The sequence below is a fragment of the Anabas testudineus genome, chromosome 4, assembly GCF_900324465.2.
Source record: "Anabas testudineus chromosome 4, fAnaTes1.2, whole genome shotgun sequence".
NCBI lineage: Eukaryota > Metazoa > Chordata > Actinopteri > Anabantiformes > Anabantidae > Anabas > Anabas testudineus.
Window position 1 is genome coordinate 17,470,227 of NC_046613.1, and position 20,638 is coordinate 17,490,864.

The 20,638-nt window shown below is 39.7% G+C and overlaps 2 protein-coding genes and 1 long non-coding RNA gene across 4 annotated transcripts; 2 read left to right on the forward strand and 1 right to left on the reverse strand.

The window, feature by feature from the left end:
- Window positions 1–153: 153 nt before the first annotated feature.
- Window positions 154–19,388, reverse strand: gamt (guanidinoacetate N-methyltransferase). 2 transcript variants are annotated; one of them, XM_026344222.1, is made up of 6 exons: window positions 18,827–19,388; window positions 16,378–16,523; window positions 16,157–16,220; window positions 15,774–15,841; window positions 15,446–15,556; window positions 154–318 (listed from the first exon to the last, which is right to left on the reverse strand). In XM_026344222.1, the coding sequence occupies exons 1-6, from the start codon at window positions 18,999–19,001 to the stop codon at window positions 211–213; spliced, it is 672 nt and encodes a 223-aa protein (XP_026200007.1). In that variant the 5' UTR covers window positions 19,002–19,388; the 3' UTR covers window positions 154–210. The 2 variants fall into 2 exon arrangements, with proteins under 2 accessions (XP_026200007.1, XP_026200001.1); XM_026344216.1 differs by lacking the exon at window positions 154–318 and adding an exon at window positions 14,461–14,718 and having other exon boundaries at window positions 18,827–19,381.
- On the forward strand, window positions 318–4,249 carry LOC113151317. The gene is made up of 3 exons (XR_003297710.1): window positions 318–1,628; window positions 3,144–3,180; window positions 4,208–4,249. It is a non-coding gene; the product is annotated as an uncharacterized LOC113151317 (long non-coding RNA).
- LOC113151308 (NADH-quinone oxidoreductase subunit B-like) lies at window positions 7,664–14,506 on the forward strand. Its single transcript, XM_026344239.2, is given in 6 exon segments — window positions 7,664–8,134; window positions 8,242–8,362; window positions 10,578–10,757; window positions 11,043–11,089; window positions 11,353–11,441; window positions 11,956–14,506. Coding segments are annotated over 6 exon segments (696 nt in total). The 5' UTR covers window positions 7,664–7,973; the 3' UTR covers window positions 12,054–14,506.
- Window positions 19,389–20,638: the final 1,250 nt, after the last annotated feature.

Sequence of the window (20,638 nt, forward strand, 5' to 3'; positions counted from 1 at the left end):
CTGCCTTATGCTGTTATCGTGGAGAATAAACCATATTGGATGGATGTAGTACAGTGTGCTGGAAGACAGCCAAGTTAGATGAAGAAATCACAAGCTGGAGGTTTGACTTTGAAACCACATGGGATAAGAAACGATTTGTAATAGAGGCAGCTGTAAACGGTTGGACTGGTTTTATTGACAGATAGCAAACTTATTGATTAAGATATCATCTTATTGAAGGAATAGATATGCATTCACTGGGTGGTACGATGTCCATGGTTGTTGTTCTAATCTTCTCTTTTTGAAACCAGCTTGAAGTAGATGAGGCACCTGCGTCTCCTGAAAATCTTTAACAGACAAAAATGTCATCAGTGGGAGGTGGCTCGTGGCCTTATCGGCCCTACAGCTGGTTAATATTAACTTTGGACTGATCGCACCACGTCATTCAGGTATGTACTCTATACCATGCTACGTGGATAAATGCAGCCATGACTAAAATCAATCAATAACTAAAGTCGGTGCTGTTATGTCTGAACACAAACATAACCACTGTTGTTACCGAGGCTAAGAGAAAGTCTGGCAGCGAACTGGAGGAGGAATCAGCTCCTCTGGATTCTTCAGGTTTTATTTGTATCATCGTATCATTGCTGAAAATGAATCTCCAAGACAGTCGTATAACAGCGAACAACAACAACAGCTCATGACCATTTAGAAACATTTAAATCTCACAGGTCATTAGCATTAGATCAGAATGTAGATAGCCTCACATCAGCATTTCTATGGAGCAAGAAGACTTAGCTTAGCACAAAGACTGGAAACAGAGGGAAACTGTTAGCATAGTTCTGTTCTCTGTCACATTGCTTCATGTATTGTTTGTTTCATCTGAAACTGCTCTGATTGTTCTTGGTACAAAGAAGTGGATTGAAGAAGTGAATAGTTGACATATTATAAAGGATTAGCATCAAAATATATTATACTTAAATCAACCAGTAAGTAAGTAAAATACTCATTATTCAGAAATGTATTGGTTTAATAAATAAGAAGGACTTAGTACCTTAAACCTTATGTATATATGTATGTGTGTATATATATATATATATGGTTTGACTTTAAAAACCACGAGTAAAGCAACTTTCTGAGACTTTGTTTTAACTGTCTAAAATGTTTGTACATGATGAAGGCAGTGCTGGGGCTGTCATTATGTGATAACATGCTCTCAGCATCCTCTGGTTGCTCTCCATCTCCACCCTGCTGGCGTACACGCTGCTGATGCTGCTCACTTGGTTTGTGGCACCAAAATGACGCCAAAGCAAAAAAAAAAAAAAAAAAAAAAAAGGATGATGAAGTGAAGATTAATGTGCTATCCTAATCACTACCATTAAAGTGAACTGATTTTACTAAGTGTTTGTTAAGTCAAAATAAACATTCTTCATCCTCAAATAGAAACATTTACTTTCTTTTTCCAGTGAAAGAAAAACAGGATGACTAGAGTTGTGTTGTACAGCTTTGGGTATTGTGGGGTACAGAGGATAAGAGGTGGCAATTAAAGAAAACTGCCCAGATTTGTGCTTCTTGAACATCATTTCTGTAAGAAGAGGAAGAGGAAGAAGAGAACTTAACCAGACTTCCAAAGATGCAGGCGTTGGTAGGTGAGTAATGTTTTGAGTTAAATGATATGCTTTTAATAAGCATTGCTCTATTTCCACACTTATGCTATTCCAGGCATTTCAGCATGAGTATCCAGTGTTTTGACTGTCGGTTTGAGGATTGGTAACTTTTGGTGAATGTGCACACTGATCTTGCTCTGTCTGGGTTAGCATGGCGGCTAACCAGATTAGCTAACGTCAGCACTACTGCTGTAACTAATTCCAAAGACAACAGTCAGCGTTCAAGCAACATTATCTAACGATATACGTTAGATCTATTCAATTTTAAATTAGCTAGATGCGATGTTTTATGTTATCTGATTTTTTCTTTAGTGGACCTACTATACCAGATGTGTAGCTAGTCTCAAGTGCGTGTTAGCAGCTGTACATGGATTGTCAAACCAAACTCCTTTGGAAAACTCGACTAATTTAGGGTTCTCGTCGAAAGCATTTAACATTATGCCCCCATGAATTATAATTTAAGGCTTTTACAAATTGCCTGATGCTACGTTACAATTCGGCGTGCATTAGCCAAACGGTAAACAACACTACACACGATAAAATATAATCATCTATCAAGTGAAAAGGAGTTTCTCTCCCTCTCTGGAACAGTCTGGTGGATCCGTGTATTCATTAGATTGTCATGCTGTACAAAATAAACAGTATATGTAGACTTATTTATCTCACAGAGATTACTTTTTACGTTTTATCTCACCTGCTGTAAGCAAAACCGCTCTTTGAGTGACACTGTCCATAAAGTCATCATGATTAACACTTCTGGTTTTATTCAAACGTATCAAAATGATTTTTAATCAACCTTGATGAAGTTTAGTTCATGTCGCTCCCCATAAGGTCTCACGGACACAAGGTGTTCTTTATACACAGGTATTTATTAGACGCACTTCAGCAAATGCCGTGAGAACTAAATAAGACACATAAACACATACAAAAGACATTCCTTAAGGTAAATAAAACACAAATAAATAAAATAGCACAATAAAATATGAATAACACAAATTGCACTTAAACAATGACTTAAAGGTATAAAATGTCATTCAAAAATATTCGGTATCACGAACTTAAACTGAAACATGTTGGCGTCATGTTAACCGTTAGCAGCTTTAAATATAATACAAAACACAAAAACAAAACGTACCTCATTGGCCGCATTATCTTACAGGGAGGAAAATAAACTTGGAACAAAACTTTCCGACATCAAAATCTTCGCAAACTTGCGCAGTGCATCGTGGCTCAGCGTCCATCTTCTAATTAACAAGTGAATCCACGTGCAGCACATTGTGTACCACAACAACTAACCCGACGTTACCGAGACTGGCGAACATTGGTTCCGCCTCGGCAACTGCTATACATGTGTTGTAATAACCCGACATTAACAATATACATTACTTTAAATTCCCTTCTTATATTTATACACTATATAAACATTCAACAAAACAAGTAGAGATACATGAACAGTATAACTGATACTTGACAGCAGTTACCGTTTTTTTTTTGCAGCACCTTGCCTGGCCATGTTTGGCTCTTTCTCAACAAGGTAAGAACCTTTTAATCCTGTTCCTTGGTTTAAAACTTAATTTAATCCAGTTTCCACCTGATGATCCTGCAGCTGCCACCGACTTTGCTCTTCATATATATTAATAATTAATTTTGCAAACTGAATTTACATTTGGTAGGCAAAACATACTGAGTGTAATATCATCTCAAAATACCTAATAATTATACCAAATGAATTAAAAAAAATAAATTACCAACTCTACCTACTCAACTGTAAGCCTAATACGTACATCGTGTATCAACAGATTTCTAACCTTTTTTCACCTAAGAAACATTGTTAAAATTAGGAGCATCCTGTCCCAAAGTGATGCTGAAAAACTAGTCCATGCATTTGTTACTTCCAGACTGGACTATTGTAATTCATTATTAATAGTTTGTCCCAATAACTCATTAAAAAGCCTCCAGTTAATCCAAAATGCTGCAGACAGAGTTCTGACTGGAATTAGCAAGAGAGATCATATTTCTCCAACGTTAGCTTCTCTCCATTGGCTCCCTGTTAAATCCAGAATTGAATTTAAAATTCTTCTCCTCACTTATAAATCCCTTAATAATCAGGCTCCATCTTATCTTAAAGACCTCATAGTTCCTTATCTTCCAAGCAGAACTCTCCGTTCTCAGACTGCAGGTTTACTTGTGGTTCCTAGAGTTTCCAAATGTAGAATTGGAGGCAGAGCCTTTAGCTACCAAGCCCCTCTCCTGTGGAACCAGCTCCCAGTTCAGGTTCGGGAGGCAGACACTCTCTCCACATTTAAGACTAGACTTAAAACTTTCCTTTTCTATAAAGCTTATAGTTAGAGATGGATCAGGTGACTCTGAACCATCTCTTAGTTATGCTGATATAGGTTATTCTGCTGGGGGACCTCTACTGATAAACTGAGCTCCTCTCCTCTCTCCTTTCTCCTGTATCAATGCAAATGCCACCATTGCATGTCATTAACTTTGTGTCTTCTCTCTCTTTTACTTGTGTTTCCTCCTCTCTGTCTCCCTCTCTCTGTACTTTTCTGCAGGTATCCTCGGCCTGGAGCTGTACATCTCCAGAATCCAGTTGATCTGCCCAATGTTCTTGATGCTTGTTGTTGTCTTTATTGCCTGCTGTTCTTTTCTCTCTTCTCTTTCCACTCACCCCAACCGGTCGAGGCAGATGGCCGCCCACTATGAGCCTGGTTCTGCTGGAGGTTTCTTTCTCTAAAGGGAGTTTTTCCTCTCCACTGTTGCCCAAAGCTTGCTCAAATGGGATTGTTGGGTTTTCTCTATAATTTTTTGTATAAATATTTTCTGTAAGGTCTTAAACCTTACACTGTAAAGTGCCTTGAGATAACTTCTGTTGTAAATTGGCGCTATACAAATAAAATTGAATTGAATTAACCACTCCAATTTTATTTGTTAATTTTTGGTATTTTACTAGTTACTGAGAGGCCATATTACTGCATATTGAAGAAAATGTCAATACTGTCAAACACTATAAAAAAAAAAAGTGCTGAAACATTGGATGTTAGTTTTTTTTTCTGCAGCAGGAGCTCTTATCTTGCCTGCTATTCACATCAACAGTCAAGTTGACAGTCAATCTTCTTCTCTTTCGTCTTTTCCCATCAGGGGTTGCCACAGCGAATCATCCTTTTCCACCTAACTCTATCATGAGCATCTTCTACCCTAACACTAGCCAACCTCATGTCCTCTGTTAATACGTCCATATATCTCCTCTTTGGTCGTGCTCTTGCCCTCCTGCCTGGCAGCTCCATCTCCAACATCCTTCTACCAATATAATCACTATCCCTCCTCTGCACATGTCCAAACCATCTCAGTCTGGCCTCTCTGACTTGGTTGCTAACGCAGGCAACGTGAGCCGTCCCTCTGATGTACTCGTTATTCTGTCTAACCTGGTCACTCCTAAGGAGAAGCTCAACATCTTTATCTCTGCTACCTCCATCTCAGCCTCTTGTCTCTTTCTCACAGCTACCGTCTCTAACCCATAGAGCAGAGCTGGTCTCACCACTGTCTTGTACACCTTTCCTTGCTGACACTCTTCCGTCACACAACACTCCTGACACTTTCCTCCACCCGCTCCAACCTGCCTGCACTCGCCTCTTCACCTCTTTTCCACACTCTCCATCACACTGAACTGTTGAACCCAAGTACTTAAACTCCTGCACCTTCTTCACCTCAGCCCCCTGTAACCTAACGCTTCTACCTTGATCCCTCTCGTTCAGACACATGTATTCTGTCTTACTACGACTGACCTTCATGCCTCTTCTTTCCAGAGCAAACATCAACCTCTCCAGCTGTTCCTCTACCTGCTCTCTACTCTCACTGCAAATCACAATGTCATCTGAAAATATCATTGTCCAGGGAGATTCCTGTCTGACCTCATCTGTCAGCCTGTCCATCAACATAGCAAACAAGAAGGGACTCAAAGCTTGGTGTAGTCCCACCTCCACCTTGAACTCCTCTGTCTGACCTACAGCACATCTCACCACCGTCATACTTCTCTCATACATGTCCTGAACTACTCTGACGTACTTCTCTGCCACTCCCGACGACCTCATACAGTACCACAGCTCCTCCCTCGGCACCCTGTCATACGCCTTCTCTAAATCTACAAAGACACAATGCAGCTCCTTCTGACCATCTCTGTACTTTTCCATCAACATTCTCAAAGCAAAAATGGCATCAGTGGTGCTCTTACGGATCATGAAACCATACTGCTGCTCACAAATATCCACCTTCTTCCTAAACCTGGCTTCCACTACTCTTTCCCACAGCTTCATTGTGTGGCTCATCAACTTTATTCCTCTATAGTTGCTGCAGTTCTGCGTGTCACCCTTGTTCTTAAAGATTGGAACCAGAACGCTTCTCCTCCATTCCTCAGGCATCTTCTCACTCTCTAGAATCCTATTGAACAAACTGGTTAGAAACTCCACTGCTGCCTCTCCTAAGCACTTCCACACCTCCACAGGTACGTCATCAGGACCAACAGCCTTTCCACTCTTCATCCTTTTCAGAGCCTTCCTAACCTCATCCTTTCCAATCTCTGCTATTTCCTGCTCCACACATCCACATCTTCCTCCCTTCTTTCCCTGTCATTTTCCTCGTTCATCAGCTCCTCAAAATACTCCTTCCATCTTTTTTGCACACTCTCCTGGGTTGTTAGCACCTTTCCATCTCTGTTCTTAATCACCCTTATCTGTTGCACATCCTTCCCATCTCTATCCCTCTGTCTGGCTAGCCTGTAAGTCCTTCACTCCTTCCTTTGTGTCTAACCTGTCATACAGCTCATCGTAAGCTTTCTGTTTGGCCTTTGCCACCTCCCTCTTCACTCTACGCTGCGCTTCCTTGTACTCCTGTCTACTTTCCTCAGTCCTTTCTACATCCCACTTCCTTTTAGCCAACTTATTCCTCTGGACGCATTCCTGTACTTCCTCATTCCACCACCAAGTGTCTTTACCTTCTTTCCTCTTTCCAGATGACACACCTAGCACCTCCCTACCTATTTCCCTGATAACTTCTGCTGTAGTTTCCCAGTCATCTGGAAGCTCATCCTGACCACCCAGAACCTGTCCCAACTTCTGCCTGAATTCCTTACAAGTTTCTTCATTCTTTAGCTTCCACCACTTGGTCTTCTTTTCTGTCTTCCCTCTCTTCTTCTTCCTGACCTCCAGAGTCATCTTACACACCACCATGCGGTGCTGTCTGGCTACACTCTCTCCTACCACCACTTTGCAGTCACTAACCTCTCTCAAATGACCTCGTCTACATAGGATGTAGTCCACCTGTGTACTCCTACATCCACTCTTGTATGTCACTCTGTGTTCCTCTCTCTTCTGGAAGTAAGTGTTGACTACAGCCATTTCCATCCTCTTAGCAAAGTCCACCACCATCTGTCCTTCTAGATTCCTTTCCTTCACACCAAACCTGCCCATCACCTCCTCATCACCTCTGTTGCCCTCACCAACATGCCCATTTAAGTCTGCTCCAACAACTAGTCTCTCTCCTCTGGGGATACTCTCTATGACCTGATCAAACTCACTCCAGAATCTCTCCTTCTCTTCTAACTCCCAGCCAACTTGTGGAGCATACCCACTGACTACATTCACCATCACCCCTTCAATTTCTAGCTTTAGGCTCATCACCCTGTCTGAGACTCTTTTCACCTCTAGGACATTGTTCACAAACTCCCCCTTCAGGATAACTCCTACCCCGTTTCTTTTCCTATCCACACCATGGTAGAACAGTTTGTATCTTCCTCCGATACTACGTGCCTTGCTGCCCTTCCACCTTGTCTCCTGCACACACAGAACATCTACCTTCCTTCTCTCCATCATGTCTACCAGCTCTCTGCCTTTCCCTGTCATTGTGCCAATGTTAAGAGTCCCTATTCTCAAACCTATGCTCCTGCCTTTTCCCTTCTCTCTCTGACCACGAACCCTTCTTCCTCCCCTCTTTCTTCGACCAACAGTAGTCAAACTTCCAACGGCACCCTGTAGGTTAACAGCATCGGTGGCGGTCGTTGTTAACTTGGGCCTCGACCGATCCGGTATGAAAGTCTTATTGATGATTTGCATGGTTATTTTGCCGATTTTTACGCCTTCCTGACGCAACCCTCTCTATTTATCCGGGCTTGGGACCGGCACAGAAGTCACTGGCTTGCAACCCCTGTGGCTAGATTCTGCCCCTCACATGCAATACTTAAAAAAATAAAAATTTCACTTAATATTATTGCTGTATTGCCCTTTATGTAGAACAGATCCTGGTTTAAAATATGAATTTGTTGTGAAAATGTTTTCTGGTTCTTTCTGCCTTTTTTATTTAGTAGTTAATATATTAGTTATAATATATTTCCTCTCTGACCTGCTCTTCACCAACAGGCCCATTACAGTTTTTGCTCTTCAACAGAAGAGTCTTCGCAGCAGTGCTAAAAGCAAGCATACCAACACAAGGTGAATTTACCAAAGATACCCTGATGTAAATATCAGAATGAAGAACAGACACCCGGTAAGTAAACACTCTGCACATGGTAAATCCTGCCTTCGTCCTTGTGTTGCAGTTTGGTTCCAGTCAGAGAGAAGAGCACAGCGGGGGCAGCAGCCAAACCAGCTTCTGTAGCCAGCAGCAAGGGGGAGTAGGTTATCACCAAGCTGGATGACCTGGTAAACTGGGCACGTAGGGTGAGTAAATGAGAGGCTGTTGGGTGTGCTTCCCATTCTGCAGAATATTTTAGGTCTGTAGTTTCCCTTAGATTATGTTCTCATTTGTTCAGCTGAAAATGACACAGTCTTGGATTAGTTTTTCTCTAAATATAGTCTCATAGTTTTATAATCCCCAATATCACAAGTTAGAAATTCACCTATGGGTTTTTCCAGCATATGGCACCCTCCATCTTCCAACCCTTAGTTGGATACATTGGGAAGAACAACTGAAGAGGAATCCCTTGTATCCAAGAACACAGGCATACAATAGATGTTGTGTGTACAGACCAGAATTATGTAGTAATTACAGTATGGACATCAGGATGAAAACCCTATTGATTATAAACATATGTGAAGAAGATCTGAGCCACACAGCCTCCTCTTCTCCACCATGAAGTCCTGCAAACAGGACAAACTACACAAACATTGTTTACCATTCACACATAGGATAAAGTAAACAAAAACACAGATGGAGAGAGAGACCAAGAAAAAACACACTGAATCTCTTGGATGTGTAGCCATCATTCTGTTAGGTGCTCTTGAATTGAAAAAATTCAATTCAATTCAATTCAGTTTTATTTGTATAGCGCCAATTTACAACAGAAGTTATCTCAAGGCACTTTACAGTGTAAGGTTTAAGACCTTACAGAAAATATTTATACAAAAAATGATAGAGAAAACCCAACAATCCCATTTGAGCAAGCTTAAGGCAACAGTGGAGAGATCTACAGCTCCAGGCCGAGGATACCTGCAGAAAAGTACAGAGAGAGGGAGAAAGAGAGGGGGAAACAACTAAAAGAGAAAGAAGACACAAAGTTAATGACATGCAATGGTGGCATTTGCATTGATACAGGAGAAAGGAGAGAGGAGAGGAGCTCAGTTTATCAGTAGAGGTCCCCCAGCAGATTAAGCTATATCAGTATAATAAGAGATGGTTCAGAGTCACCTGATCCATCTCTAACTATAAGCTTTATAGAAAAGGAAAGTTTTAAGTCTAGTCTTAAATGTGGAGAGAGTGTCTGCCTCCAGAACCGGAACTGGGAGCTGGTTCCACAGGAGAGGGGCTTGGTAGCTAAAGGCTCTGCCTCCAATTCTACATTTGGAAACTCTAGGAACCACAAGTAAACCTGCAGTCTGAGAACGGAGAGTTCTGCTTGGAAGATAAGGAACTATGAGGTCTTTAAGATAAGATGGAGCCTGATTATTAAGGGATTTATAAGTGAGGAGAAGAATTTTAAATTCAATTCTGGATTTTACAGGGAGCCAATGGAGAGAAGCTAACGTAGGCGAAATATGATCTCTCTTGCTAATTCCAGTCAGAACTCTGTCTGCAGCATTTTGGATTAACTGGAGGCTCTTTAATGAGTTATTGGGACAAACTATTAATAATGAATTACAATAGTCCAGTCTGGAAGTAACAAATGCATGGACTAGTTTTTCAGCATCACTTTGAGACAGGATGCTCCTAATTTTAACTTTAATGTTTCTCAGGTGAAAAAAGGCAGTTCTAGAGATATCTTTGATGTATGAAGTGAAGGAGATATCCTGATCAAAGATAACTCCGAGATTTCTTACAGTATTACTTGAGGCCAGAACTAAGTCATCAATGGTGAGAACGTGATTAGACATAGTGTTTCTGAGAAACAGTATAACCTCTGTCTTGTCTGGATTTAGGAGAAGGAAATTGGAGGACATCCAGGTCTTTAAAAAAAAATCACTTAAATCACCAATGTTTTATCTTTTCCCCATTTGAAGGCTCACCTCCGAGTTCATATCTCAGAGAATAACTACTTATTTGTTTCAGTTTTTGCAGTTTTTTAAAACTATATGTTTATATAAATTGCTTCGTGGTGTAATTTGATAATTTAGACAGCTCCCATGACAGATGGGAGTCATTTTAACTTTATTACCACTGATCAGTTTATAAACAATAAGAGGCTAAACAAACCAAAACTGTTTGACCTGTAAGGGGCGAGACACATGGAAACAAGGAGCATCTCAACAGTCTCTACAGGTTTGAGAGTAGAATCTCTTTATTAACAACAAAAACCATTACTTCAGTCTCAGTAAAATAGAACTCGACCCTCATGAGCTCATCATGTTTTTTACATGTATGTGTATTTTGGACAGTGCCAAGTAACTTTTTAGTTTAACTTTGATTGGCTCAGTGCTGCTGTGTTTTTCTCCCATTCAGAGTTCTCTGTGGCCTATGACCTTTGGGCTGGCATGCTGCGCAGTGGAGATGATGCACACGGCGGCACCCCGTTATGACATGGAGCGTTTTGGACTCCTGTTCAGAGCAAGTCCCCGACAGGCTGATGTCATGATCGTGGCAGGAACCCTGACCAATAAGATGGCTCCAGCTCTACGTAAGGTGAGAGGTGGGAAAGTGTGAGAGCGTTGGTAGCTGCTACTGTACAGTCTGGTAATAATGCAGATCTGTGAAATGGACAAAAAAATGAAAGGAAAACCTGGTTTTCTGCACTCAAGTAGACTCAGTCAGTCTCTCTCTCGCTCTCTCAAATGTTTCTGTGTGAAAACAGTATATCTGTGTAAATACTAACAGGATTATGACGTGAAGCCTTCCTTCAGCTGAAAGGACAGATTAGTTCTTAGTCGGATATTATATAAGATCTGAACAAGTTCTTCTCCCCAACAGCTGAACGACCAGATGCCCGAGCCCAGATACGTAATTTCCATGGGAAGGTAATTACCTCTTGAACAGATTAATGTTACTCCTGTGCTCCGTTTTCTGTTTGTTAACGTTTTGTTTTCTATGTTCTGCTTTTTCTAGTGTTCTTTTGACTTTTGACATAAAATGTTGACCATTAATTTTCCAGTCGAGCCTTGTGTATTTTATTGTATTTTTGTTTACATTTGTTGCACTTGATAGCTACATAATTTCTTCCCATGCAGATCAACCCAGAATGTTAAATATCAGATGTTTCCTCTTACTTTTTCTTTTCCAGCTGTGCTAATGGAGGAGGCTACTATCACTACTCCTATGCTGTTGTTAGAGGCTGTGACCGAATCGTACCAGTGAACATTTATGTTCCAGGTAAACTTTACAGCACAATATGGAAATAATAAAATCTAAAACAAATCTTTGAAACCTGTTCATTACAATCATAACAAATCAAACTTACAGTAAGTGGCCCAAGGTCTATGGTCAGCACTGTGGGTATAACTTTGTGTAGTTTGAGGAAGACCTCTTTCCTGTGTCAGCATCACAATGCTCCCATGCACAGTGAGATTCCATTTTTTTTGAGGAAGAACTTGACTGTCACTTTGTTCTGATATCAGTTCTATCTACCAATATTGGGGTGGATTAAAATCTCACCTGTGAGGTGGATCTTATAACCTAGTGCAAATACTTGATGACTAGATGTTGTCAAATATGGTGACCTCCATCCTGTACATAGTCTAGTCATTACTTTAGAGTCTAGATTACAGATTAGGTCGATGTGTGATACAAGTGTCCACTTACTGTATATAAAAATACAACATATGGATTTCTACATGGATTTCCAGAGTATTAATGTGTGAGAGTTTTGTTTCTCATCTGTCCTCAGGTTGTCCTCCCACTGCAGAAGCCCTTCTCTACGGGATTTTACAGCTGCAAAAGAAAATCAAACATGAGAAGAAGCTAAAGATCTGGTATCGGAAGTGAATGTGTTATGTTTGTGTGTTTCTGGTATGAAAATGTTGAATTTCTTTTTTTATCTCCTTTTTAACTGCTTTTATTAAATCAGAGTCTCAGAGGTGAAGACCCATTTTAGAAGCGTGATATAATTATATTCAAATTGCATATACTGTATGACGTAATTTTAAATTGAAAACAACTCATACATTCAAACAGTCACAAGCTGAGCCCAATAAACTTGATGTGTTATTGGAACATCTGTCATTTCGAGGGAACAGTTTGAGCCACTAGGTGTCTCCTGCGATCACCCGCTCTGACCTTCAGTGTTCTGTCCACATGGCTGTAGCTTGAAGGAAAATGCATTTCTGCTGCGTTGTAACCCTGAGTGCCATGTGTTCGAGACAGTATGCATAACCCGAAATAAAATGTCATGTTTCTTCCTCATAGGTGGATCTCTGTTAACAAACCTGTGTGGAAACTTTTTGTACAGACTCTGCTGCAGGATTCAGTTTGTTTAACTTGAACTATAAAATAGCTTCTGTTATGTATGCAAAGGTGGTTTTGTGCATCTTCAGCATGCACAAATAAAATCACAGGTTGAGTGCACTGTGACAGTGAAGTCTTCCTGAGTGAGACACATTTCTCTGTGCCACACTTTATGCTGTGTTAACTGCATTTCCAAACAGATTAACGTGAAGCGCTGTCGGGCTGGCAATTACCAGATGCCGATTAAACATTAATTTGTTTTTTTTTATTTTAAAGCTGATCCTGTATCTATACAATGTCACTGAGAGTTCTTCTTTTCTGAGATTATAATGATATACATGATAGAACCCAGACAATCCAAGCATTTTATAGCTAACCATTTAATTTGCGAGAAAAACTAATATGTGACTATTGTGACATGGTCTCTATATTGTCTCTTTTCCCCAAAATCTTGATATTTATCATCTCTGATATACAATAATACCAGTAACGAACTTATATCAATCAAGTCAAAGTATTGGTTGAGGATATTTTTTAATGCACATTTATTGGAGGTGATGTCAGATAAAATCCACAGTCTCTGTACTGTGCAAAACAATTTAAATGTTTATTTGAAACTAATATGAAGCCATTCTGACTTGATCAAGTTAAATCTTCCAAAATTATTTTACAAGTAGAAATCTCCTTCTTTGTTTCATAAGACACTGTTTAACTATTGAGCGTCGGTGGAAGAACAATAACATAAAAAATGAAGGAATTTGAAAAGGAATTTGTTCCTTTCGGAGATAAAAACCTAATTTGATTAAATCAGTCGGCTAAATGGTATTATTTCAAATTGAAATAATATTGCATAAACGAACTGTGAATTGTTCATCTCCCATAGAAAGGTGCATTAAATATCACAATATCACAGTAGAACATGTTGGTGTAAATGCTCTTCCAGTGGCAATGTCACTACTGTCAACGTGCAGATCATTTGTCATTGGTATTCAGCTGTTTCAGGGCTGTTTTGTGAAAGTGTTTAATGTGTGTTTATTCTCTTATTTTCAATATGTCTCATTGCTTGCTATTTGACCCACACTTGCAGATTACTATAATAATTAGAAATATCTAGTTTTATATATGCTAAACAGCCCATTCATATTCCAATTTATTGATTTGATTCAGGGAAATGTTTGGAAATGTATTTTCTCAAAGCACAAGAAGGAACTGTCACATTATTTTATCTGTCAGCAGTGCAAACATCTAATCAGGTTATCACCACATAACAAAGAAAACCAGAAAACCACATTTTAAAAACTGAATAATATGAATTTGAATATTCTGCTTGCATAAAAGAAAAACCAATCAAATATATAGTTTCATACTTAGTTCTAACTTCTTGCCTTCATTGATATTAAGTCGGTTTCTGTCTCTTCATAATTGCATTTACTAACTTCCTAAAATACAAGAATCATGTGCTCCTGATTCAGACCTGAGATCGACCAGCTGCTGCGGTTTCCCACCTGACTGCAGCCGAGTGTTGCATCATTCATCCATCTAATGATTAATATGTCTTCGCCAGGTGGTAACTTATTCCCACAGGTTCAGATAACATGCACCGTTATCCATGAACCTACATTTAAACACACTGTATAATGTTTACACACGTTATCTAAATGAAAACACTCATGATGCTGTACTCTGTGTCCTCTCACTGGGCTGTTCAGCTGGTAGCACATGATGGAAGCCGAAAATTAAGCACTGCAATGTGTGATTATGCAGGAAACTGCATTTTAAGTTGGAGTCTGTTGCTGCCTTATGCTGTTATCGTGGAGAATAAACTGTATTGGATGGATGTAGTACAGTGTGCTGGAAGACAGCCAAGTTAGATGAAGAAATCACAAGCTGGAGGTTTGACTTTGAAACCACATGGGATAAGAAACGATGTGTAATAGAAGCAGCTGTAAACGGTTGGACTGGTTTTATTGACAGATAGCAAACAGACAAAAAAAGAAAGAAGTCAGCAGGTTCAGGTGAGAAGTCACATTAGAGTACAAAAACGTCACAGTAGTGTCTTCACATTTTACTCTTTGACAATAGTGGGAGTTATCATCTTATTGAAGGAATAGTATTTGCATTCACTGGGTGGTACGATGTCCATGGTTGTTGTGCTAATCTTCTCCTTTTTGAAACCAGCTTGAAGTAGATGAGGCACCTGCGTCTCCTGAAAATCATTAACAGACAAAGAGTTCATCAGTGTGAGGTGGCTCGTGGCCTTATCGGCCCTACAGCTGGTTAATATTAACTTTGGACTGATCGCACCACGTCATTCAGGTATGTACTCTATACCATGCTACGTGGATAAATGCAGCCATGACTAAAATCAATCAATAACTAAAGTCTGCACAGTCCTGGTGAGATATGTGACGCAGCAAAAAGAACACGCATGTTGATGATTCACAGGTACCTACACGTGAGTTCAAACGAAACTAGTGGCCGAAGGGTTACAGTCACATTTATTATGTCTCAGTACACAGTAAGTAACTTAAAAAAGTTATTAAAACAGAGCAAAACGTGACAGAAGTCAGGTAAGCACAGTGTCTAAGTTAGATGATTTTACAGTAGGTATCATGTGATACCATTCTCCAGCTCGAGCCTAATAACCTAATGTACTTTAAAGCTACTTTTAACTGCTACTCTCACCCATGCAGCATGATGCCTGGTCCCACAGGCTGGATGGTAGTGTCATCTGAATGCTCACTACTTCCTTTGTTAGTTGTGCATTATATCATTTAGTGCACTTTGTGTCTTTGACTCCTCACCTGGTTTACTGTACTGTACTGTGCAGCTAATGTACTGTACGTCTTCAATTAAAACATGTTGTTTATCACACTTCTGTTGTGTTGTATGGAAATATAATGTACATAATATAATATAAATCATTCACCGACCTCAAACATCTTCTCAATATTATCGTATTTGGACTTGAGCAGCTCGCCCCAGGAGGTCAGGTTGCAGTATGTGAGGATGCCGCCGGGCTTCAGCAGCCTGTGAGCGTGACCCTGTGCCAAACACACACACACACACCAGCAAATCAATCAGTCCTTCAACCCTGTATGTACATAACCTAAAGAAGACAAACAGGCCTCACTCTACGTGTACCTACATTATGCAATGTTACTGCTGTTCTCTGAGCTTCAAAACGAAGTCTCATACCACTATCTTTACAACAAATCAGAAACACATTTCTATTTTTTAATATGGATTTGAACTTCCTACCTTAATGAAGTCAAACTGGTGAGTGTGCCACGTCTCCTCTGACAGAGGATATGTGTCATACAGGATACCTAAGAGAAGGGACACAATGTTAGGAGTGTAGGTACAGTGAGCGAACCCCTTTTTAAATCACAGGGGTTTTTATTGCTGTTTTCTTGTAACTTTGTTCCTCATCTGTACCCCTCACACTTGGCATTGTGAATGTTAGATCTTCACACTGTGTTGAACTGTGCGACTCAGTCATGTTGTGGTTTACAAAAGGCTGTGTGTAGGATTTCTTGGCTGTGGACCAACTGCTCTGATTTTAGATTGTGCATCAAGCAAATCAATGAGCTGAATATCTCCCTGATGACCGAAGTTCCCCCACATCTGTTTTAATTTCATACCGTCAAAGTGGTTGTCTGGCAAAGTCGAAACAACGTTCTCCCAAAGGCCCTTCAGAGGGACGACCTGCAGCAACACAAGTCATCAACATCTTCACATTTAAGGACAGTAACAGTAAACTTTACTCTTATGATCTACACATAGATCTACCAGAGCCAGCCAACAGATATGTGATAAACCAACAGAGGCAGATAATACTGGCCTGCAGCTGGGGTCTACTGACCTTATGGGGTTGAGATTTGGCCCAGTTCTCCAGTCTGGCAAAGACACCGTCATTGCACTCGATGATCCAGTGCTCCTCGATGGGGAAAGACTCGATTTTGGTGGCGGCAATAGCCATGCCGAAACCGATCTCCAGAACCCGACCGCCTACCAGACAAAATACATCAAAACAGGAAACGTATTGGTGACAGTTTTCAGTCATCCATTGTTGAACTATGTTTCTCTAAATATCCTTGCAGAGCTTGGAGGCTGTGAGAAGTTATAGGCAGGGAGTTCAGCATTGTCCTTCTTTTGAGACAAATATTTCCAGCTACTAAATGTCTGTAAAACACAGTGTGACATGTTTTCTGTTTGCTCAGTATACCTGTCTGGTCAAGGTACAGGGTTAACAAAAAACAAAAGAAAAACAAAGTGGGTTCTACTGATGCAATCCTACCTCAGCTGAAACAGATTGTTTTCAGTCTCATTAACACAGTGAGACATTAACTTATTAACCATCAGTGCTATTGTTCAAACCCTTTCTCCAGACAGACCAGCTCTGATTTCTACTGTTTGGTGTAAGTTTCTCCCCCTGTGGAGGGAAAGCCTGTTGGTTGTAACATGTGGTTGGACAGAAAAGGCCAAAGGGATTCATTTTCTTTCTGAGAGGTATATAAATAGAAAGGGGTAAAGGTTATTTGTTGTTGCTTGACCTCTTCATAGTGATTTATTTGGCCTACTATCAACTGCCATAGTAGCCCTCTCTAACATTCATGTTTCTTAATTACATTTTTGTGCTTATTTTTGTATATGCAGGACAATTTGTGCAGATAATGTATAGTGTAATGTGACAAATCCCATTTCAGATATAAAATTTTAAAATAGTCTTTTCAGGTAAAAAGCGGTGACATTTAATGGCAATAAAAAAAAGGACTTCAAATTAAAAGTCAAATAGAACTTTATTTAAACATATTAAACATAAACTAAACTCTAACAATGTCTAACAGTGCTTGTCTCAGGTCTGTTTTGACAAATGGGTATCTGAAATCTGAATAATTATTTAAGTAGTACCAGATTATCAGCAAGTGGCCAGAATATATGTGCAATTATACTGTAACATATTGGACGGCATGGATGACATAGAAAGAGTCAAAGTGTATAAATCCCTGACATATCATCACATAATCTAAAGCAAACTTTTAAATTAACACATTAAAACATGATATTTTTATTTTCTGTGCAGACATTTTGCTTGGTGCACATGCCTGCTGCCTTCCCACATGTCTGTGAGGGTGTGTGGATCAGTCTATTTTCACATAAAGCTAAGAGCAGAGGAGCCGTTTTCCCCTGCAGACGTCTTGGACAGTTCCCATGAGTAGAGTAACAGCTGCTGTAATGTACTTTCACTCTCACGTGTCCTAAAGATCATTTACTGAAAGTGAAGGAAAAATTAACCCTGTACATGCCATTAAAATATTTTTAGTATTTTTTTAAAACCTTCTATAAAAGTTGAATGTATTACTTAAATGTATTTTTTGGGTTTTTCATTTAATTCCTTTTGTGCTTTTTAAAATCAAAATTTTCACTTCCTGACTCAGTCTGTTGTAGGGCCTAACTTTATTTTACATTAAAATCATTGTGAAGTTTAACCCTAAAATGTTGTCAGTAAATGATCATTAAATGTAGTTTACTTTCTATGTATTTTTCTGCACCACGTGTTAAGTCAAATAGTGATAACAAAGCAAATGCTGTTGTATGCTGTAATTCAGTGTACTCTGTCTATTGATTGTGATCTTGATCTAAAGATTTAAGCCCCTGCCCCTTAGTAGTAATTAATCTAAGGTGTCCCTCTTGACAATAAATAAACCTTTAGGGTCTTTGACATTTTCTTCTTAGTAATAACTCAACTCTTTTGGTGTAAACATTTGTATGAAATCATTAAGCTGTTAACTTTCTTCAGCACAACACTGACTGTTTGATTAAAATATATGTTTGCTGCAGTGAGATGAAGAATCGTTAGAAAAGCTAAAGCATTCAGAAATGTTCGACATGTACCCAGTGTAACATTAAAAGATGCATTCATAATGATTGATGTGCATCTTAAAACAATACTCTGCTGCATATATTAACACTATAGCTCCTCTTCATATTGTCTATTAAAACACCTCTTAGTAATGCATCTAGACTTGAGCATGTCTAATTTAATTAAATTAGTGGATGTATTTGGAAGTTGTTTAAAGTAGCAAATTCATTGTTTTTGTTATTATAAAAAACTTCCATTAAAGGTGCATTTAAAATGAATAATTTAAAGCTCAGTATAAGATGATAAATTATTACACCAATTAAAAACTTTTGCAATGTTTATTGAATATAGCCTGTTATTTTTTAGGTGACTCCATTATCGGACATCCCCATTGAAAACAGGGCCGTGTCCGATAATGGAACCGTCGACCTCCGGAAGCCACTTTTACCTTTTGACGTTGCGACGGTCGCCAGGGAGTGCATGTACGGGGTTTCCCAGCGCTCCATCACGGGCTTGCCCATGATCTCCAGGTGTGTGTCGGTCTCGTCGTAGTCGGCGGCCGCTCCGCGCCAGGAGGCCGCGCAGGTCTCTCCCTCCGAGAAGATGGGCTGAGCTGTGGTCATGTTGTCGTCTTACCCTGGGCAGTGGTCGTGTCGTGGCTCTGGTAAACGGTTTGGCCGACCGCGTCTCCACACAGAAGAGGGTGAAAGACAAGAGGAGGCGCTTTAAATCGGGCTGAGAACTGCTGACACGGCGGGAGTTCCACTACGGGTCACACACCGAGAGGGGGGCCGGGGACAGCGGCGCCCAAGATCCTGTGTAGACGAGATGATCCACTCAGTGGCAAACCGGTGGCTCCGTGCACGTCTGTGGGTTGTCCACCAGAGGTTCAGCTGTTTCTTTTTAAAGGATAAGTCCTGTGATTTTCAGTATTTTTATTATTACTAACTCTCACTGTAGCGTTTGTGACTCCCCAACCTCATGTTAGCTGTGGAGGGTGATGTTAGCATCACATGCTAATGAGTTTCTTTTGTTGGGGATTTGATTATTGCTGATGTAAACTCTAAACAAAAGTGTGTGATATTCACAAATGAACACCACTTTTATGATTAGCAGTCAGCAAACTACACCACCGTCACAGGACTTCAACGCCATGACCACTAAGCTACAAACTTTTTATTTTGATTTAGCAAACTTGCCCTGTTAGCATTACCTGATTTAGAAGTGTTCATGGCTGTGTCATCTGTGGGTCTCATGTTTATTCAAAGATGATTTAAAAAGTAAAGATAACGGGTATGGTGAAGTTTAGTGTTGTCAACAATACTCAGTAAAACCCTTTTTAAGACATGTAAAGGCTTTAAAAAATCAAGAGTGAGGTAATAAGTACTATTCCCCTCTTAATGAAGTGATGATCAAGTCTTATAGATATTCCGGCATATATGGGCAAATTAAGCTAGAACTTTATTGATCTGGTGAATGTTTTGAGCAAAAGTTAACCCAAAGAAATGTGGTTCGTTTTTAGTGTCATGATTTCCAGCTATAGACCCTTTTACAGTTTGTAAACAGTGGTACCGTAAACAAGTTGCGTACACATTTTGGCAACAGAGATATGGTGGATGGTTTGTCAAGCTATATGCAATGGGATTATTCATTAAAGACCACAAATGGTACTTAAATAAATTGACTTGACTGGTAAATGACAGCCGACTTCTAGATCCGTGTGCTTTTACTGAGTGGTTAGAAAATGTTAGTAAGAGGGTCATCAATCATAACATAAACAAAATTGGATTAGCCATTAGCATGCAACCAGAGACCATTAGTTGGTTTGAAATGGTTGTGATGCACTTGTAATCCTGTAAAACTTGAGTCCACTGGTGGAATATTGATTCTGGCTACTGCATACGTCTCAACAAGACATTTTGGTGCTTATTATACTGTATCCATCTTGTTTGTTTGGCTAAATGCCTGTGCTAGTCCAGTTCTTCCATTGCTGAAATGCGTCTTCACCTTTTGGATGACGTCAGGTCTAAGAGAGTTGATAGAACCTCTAGCAGCAAAATTCAGACTGCATCTGCATTTTTTTAAAATAAATTTTTGGATAATTCATTTGCTTTTTTGCATTGTTTAAGAATGTAAATTGTATTTTTTTTAAAACTGTATGTATTGATCACTTGTGTCATTGTGGCAGCCGTTTTCTCCATCCATGGACTTAACAGCAACCCTACAGTATTTGAATTATAATAAAAAAAAATCTGATGTG

What these genes read in the sequence shown, in the direction of transcription:
- gamt (XM_026344216.1), bottom strand. Translation starts at nt 19,001, where the DNA reads ATGACCACAGCTCAGCCCATCTTCTCGGAGGGAGAGACCTGCGCGGCC. An exon ending in GACCGTCGCAACGTCAAAAG is followed by an intron (nt 16,524 to 18,826) that starts GTAAAAGTGGCT and finishes TTTGTCTGGTAG; the next exon opens with GCGGTCGGGTTCTGGAGATC. An exon ending in ATATTGAGAAGATGTTTGAG is followed by an intron (nt 14,719 to 15,445) that starts GTCGGTGAATGA and finishes AATGATTTTCAG; the next exon opens with GAGACGCAGGTGCCTCATCT.